This window comes from Ictidomys tridecemlineatus, chromosome 13 (genome assembly GCF_052094955.1).
Source record: "Ictidomys tridecemlineatus isolate mIctTri1 chromosome 13, mIctTri1.hap1, whole genome shotgun sequence".
Lineage (NCBI taxonomy): Eukaryota > Metazoa > Chordata > Mammalia > Rodentia > Sciuridae > Ictidomys > Ictidomys tridecemlineatus.
In genome coordinates, this window is record NC_135489.1 from 78,196,534 (window position 1) to 78,199,766 (window position 3,233).

Genomic DNA, 3,233 nt, shown 5'->3' on the forward strand with positions numbered 1-3,233 from the left:
CATTTACCTGCTAAAATGAAGGTGTAGGCTTATGAAGACAGGCTCAACAAAGGAATGTAAACAGCAACAACCAGATGTGGAACAACTACGGCAAGCTCTTCCACTCAAATTTTAACTGTAACTTGTTCTTTAAGTTCTTTTGATAAAGACAAAATCTATACTGAAATCTGTTTGGTGAGCTCACAACTCTGGTTAATTCCCTTAATTGTCCATTACAGATTTTAACACACTTAAAACTCCTAATAGTCAAAGGTCAACAGTAGGCTTCATTGTAACATTTCATAAGATGCATTCTTTTCTTATACCTCCTCAAAATTTATTCCTTCAAAATTGTTAATAATACCTGACAACTGGATCCATGGTAATAATACATTTTATAACCTAAAAGAGTTAACTAAAACAATTTCAGAGTGTTACTAGCAGAGGTCACACAGAGGTGAAATGTGGTACTTCCAATGCAGTCTTCTGGAAGAACAGACAATTTTTCAAAGCATGAGAGCTCAAACAGGTGCCATGTACATAGGCAGATTACTAATGGCTAATGTATTCATGAGGCCTGTAGGCAAAGATATTCAGTGATAAGTGACCTACATATACCTTACGGCTTTTCTTCCAAATATCAAATATAAGAGAAAGCTCATTTAAAAAGTCTTTTAGGTATTTTCAACAGTTTCTGAATTATCTGTAGGAAGCTCTGACTTAGTTGTATATAGTTTGTTATATGTGTCTACCATTAAATCCAGATCATGTTTTATATCAAAATTTATGTTAAGCAAAGCCAAGTTACTTGACCTTTGGTCTGTCAAAGTGTTCCTCAAGTATGCTTTAAGAAGCTTTCGTCCATTTTCATAGCATTCACTCTCAACCTTCATTACAGGAAGAATACACAGGACCTTCAGCAAAGCATATACATTAGGAAAAAACTTGATATCAGGCAAATGAAGGGCTTCATAAATGGTGGATGGAAACTCTATATCTTTCCCTCGATGTTTCCATTTGATTCTCCAACAGTGTAGCTCAGCTGAAAGCATGTCGGGATTAGGCAAGTCACTTCTGTACATGTCAGCATGGTGCTCCTCTGATGTATTAAATTTGAGATGTCCTATGACTGACAGTACAAGAGATAAGCATTTAAGAGCTTTGAGGTGCTGTTCTGAAAATATATCTTTAAGTTCCTGAATGATGTGTTCCACTGTTGGAACACTTAGGGTTTCTTTATTGTAACTTTCAGAGGTTAGCTGAGATTCCAGGTTACCCTGCTGAGCCCTACGAAATTTCCCAGGAAGTTTCATCTGAATATCAAGTTTGGTTGCCAAATTTGTTGCTTCCTCAAACCAAAACTCATGATAAACTTCAATATTTTCCATTACTTCATTGAGTGCAGTTAAGCTACTGGCAGCAAAGAAGACATCAGAAGCTTGTCCCTGGAGATTTTTTCCAAAGGCTCTTGTAAAAGATAAGACATTTTTAAGAACAACAATGGTAACAATGAAATCAAAATCTGTTACTGCACTACAGAGTACAAATGCTCGACCAGTTATACAATTATTCCATCTAATATTTGTGTCACTATTTATACCATCTAAACATAAAACAAGTGCTTGCAGGAGATCCACCAAAATTTCAAAAGCATCATGCCTGCCTGTCCACTGAGAATGGCAAATTTCCTTCAGTTCTTTACCTCTTTCTTCACTGTTCTGAAAAAGAACAGAAATTACATTGTCAAGTTCCAATAGCAGTTGTGGTGATCGATGGAAAAAAGAACAAACTTCTTCAATTGTTCCTAATGCCACAGACACCCCCATCACAGGCACTGATTTTGCCAACCACATCTATAAGGCACAGGAAGAGCAGAGTGTGTAGACAGCTTGAGGGTATTTCTCTAAAAGTCTGAAAGCAACAACTTTCATTTTGGAAGAGAATCCGATAGACACAATGTAAGCCTGGCCACGACAATACTCCATATTTAGTCCCCACTTCTCAGTTATGGTAGTGTGAAATTTCACAGCCAAAATTTCATAAGGCAGGAAGCCCACAAATTCCTCTCTCAAGTTATGAGACTCATCTACAAACCTCACCAAAACGGGAAGGTGCTCTTCCCCTGCTATGTCCACCACATCTTCAGTGATAATGGAAAAGAAGTGCGAGTCTCTAACTTCCCTGAGGGTTTCTTCCTGGATGCAACTCTCACAGATCTCCAGCATCTGTTTCTGTTGTGTTTTTGAACAGAACAATGTGTTAACTGCTGTGGTCTCAAAGCGTTTTCTCAGGACCTCTTCACCAGAATTTATCTGGCACTCCAACAGGGCCTGAAAGTTATCAGGAGTGAAGAGACCTTCTGGGATTTCATCAGCCTCATGCCCGTCCAGAGGTATATTTTGTTTTCCCATAAGAATCAAAATTTCAAATAAAGATTTTAAGTACTCTTTGTTTTCCTTCTCTTCAAGGGTTAAAGGCAAAATATCTTCATCCTGTTCATCACCCCCTTCTTCTGCACTGGGGGTCTGAGCATTGCTATTGTTTATTTCTTTATGTTTTTGTTCCTGTTCGGAAGTTTCATCAATTTTTTTCTGTTTCAGTGTCCTGATTTCATCTTCACTCAATTCTTTTATTCGTTTTCTGTGTCTACTATGTGGATTGTTCAAATGACTAGTAAGATCAAATATTGTTGATATTGCATTATCTCGAAATACTGTCCTATAAGGACTAGTTCTACAGATCATAGAGGTCTCGAAGTGTTTGGCACATAATCGATAATGTTTATTTAGTTGATCAGGTGTTTTATCTTCCAAGTCAGCTCTTCTACAATTCTCCACCCACTTCTGGCATCTGGCCGGATCCCGCGGGAACCTGAAGAAGGCCAGGTCCGACTGCGTGCTCTTCCACGTGCAGTTGCGGGCAGCACAGAAGTTCGGCATCCTCGCCCGCCTGCCGCCTGCCGGCTGGCCCAGCCCTCCCCTCCCGCCTCTTCAGGGCAGCCACCTGCCCCTCTGGGCTGGGGAGGGGAGCCAGGCTCTGGAGGGCCAGCACGTGGCGAGGGGCGCGCGCGCGAGGAGCCTTAATGATTTTAAATCATTATTCCTATCTTATTTCTTAGTCATATAGAAATTAAACTCTTTTATTATTTATAAATAATTTATGGGTTTTCTTATTATACCTCATTAAAAGAACACCCCAATTTCCTTGAAATATCCTGATGGTGTTTTGGTTAGAATTTTAATGAATATTACTTA

General features: G+C 39.2%; 1 protein-coding gene across 1 annotated transcript; it reads right to left on the minus strand.

Moving 5' to 3' along the window:
• Positions 1-518: 518 nt before the first annotated feature.
• On the minus strand, positions 519-2,928 carry LOC101964748 (52 kDa repressor of the inhibitor of the protein kinase). Its single transcript, XM_013366539.2, is given in 1 exon segment — positions 519-2,928. A coding segment is annotated over 1 exon segment (2,265 nt). The 5' UTR covers positions 2,919-2,928; the 3' UTR covers positions 519-653.
• Between the last annotated feature and the right edge of the window lie 305 nt (positions 2,929-3,233).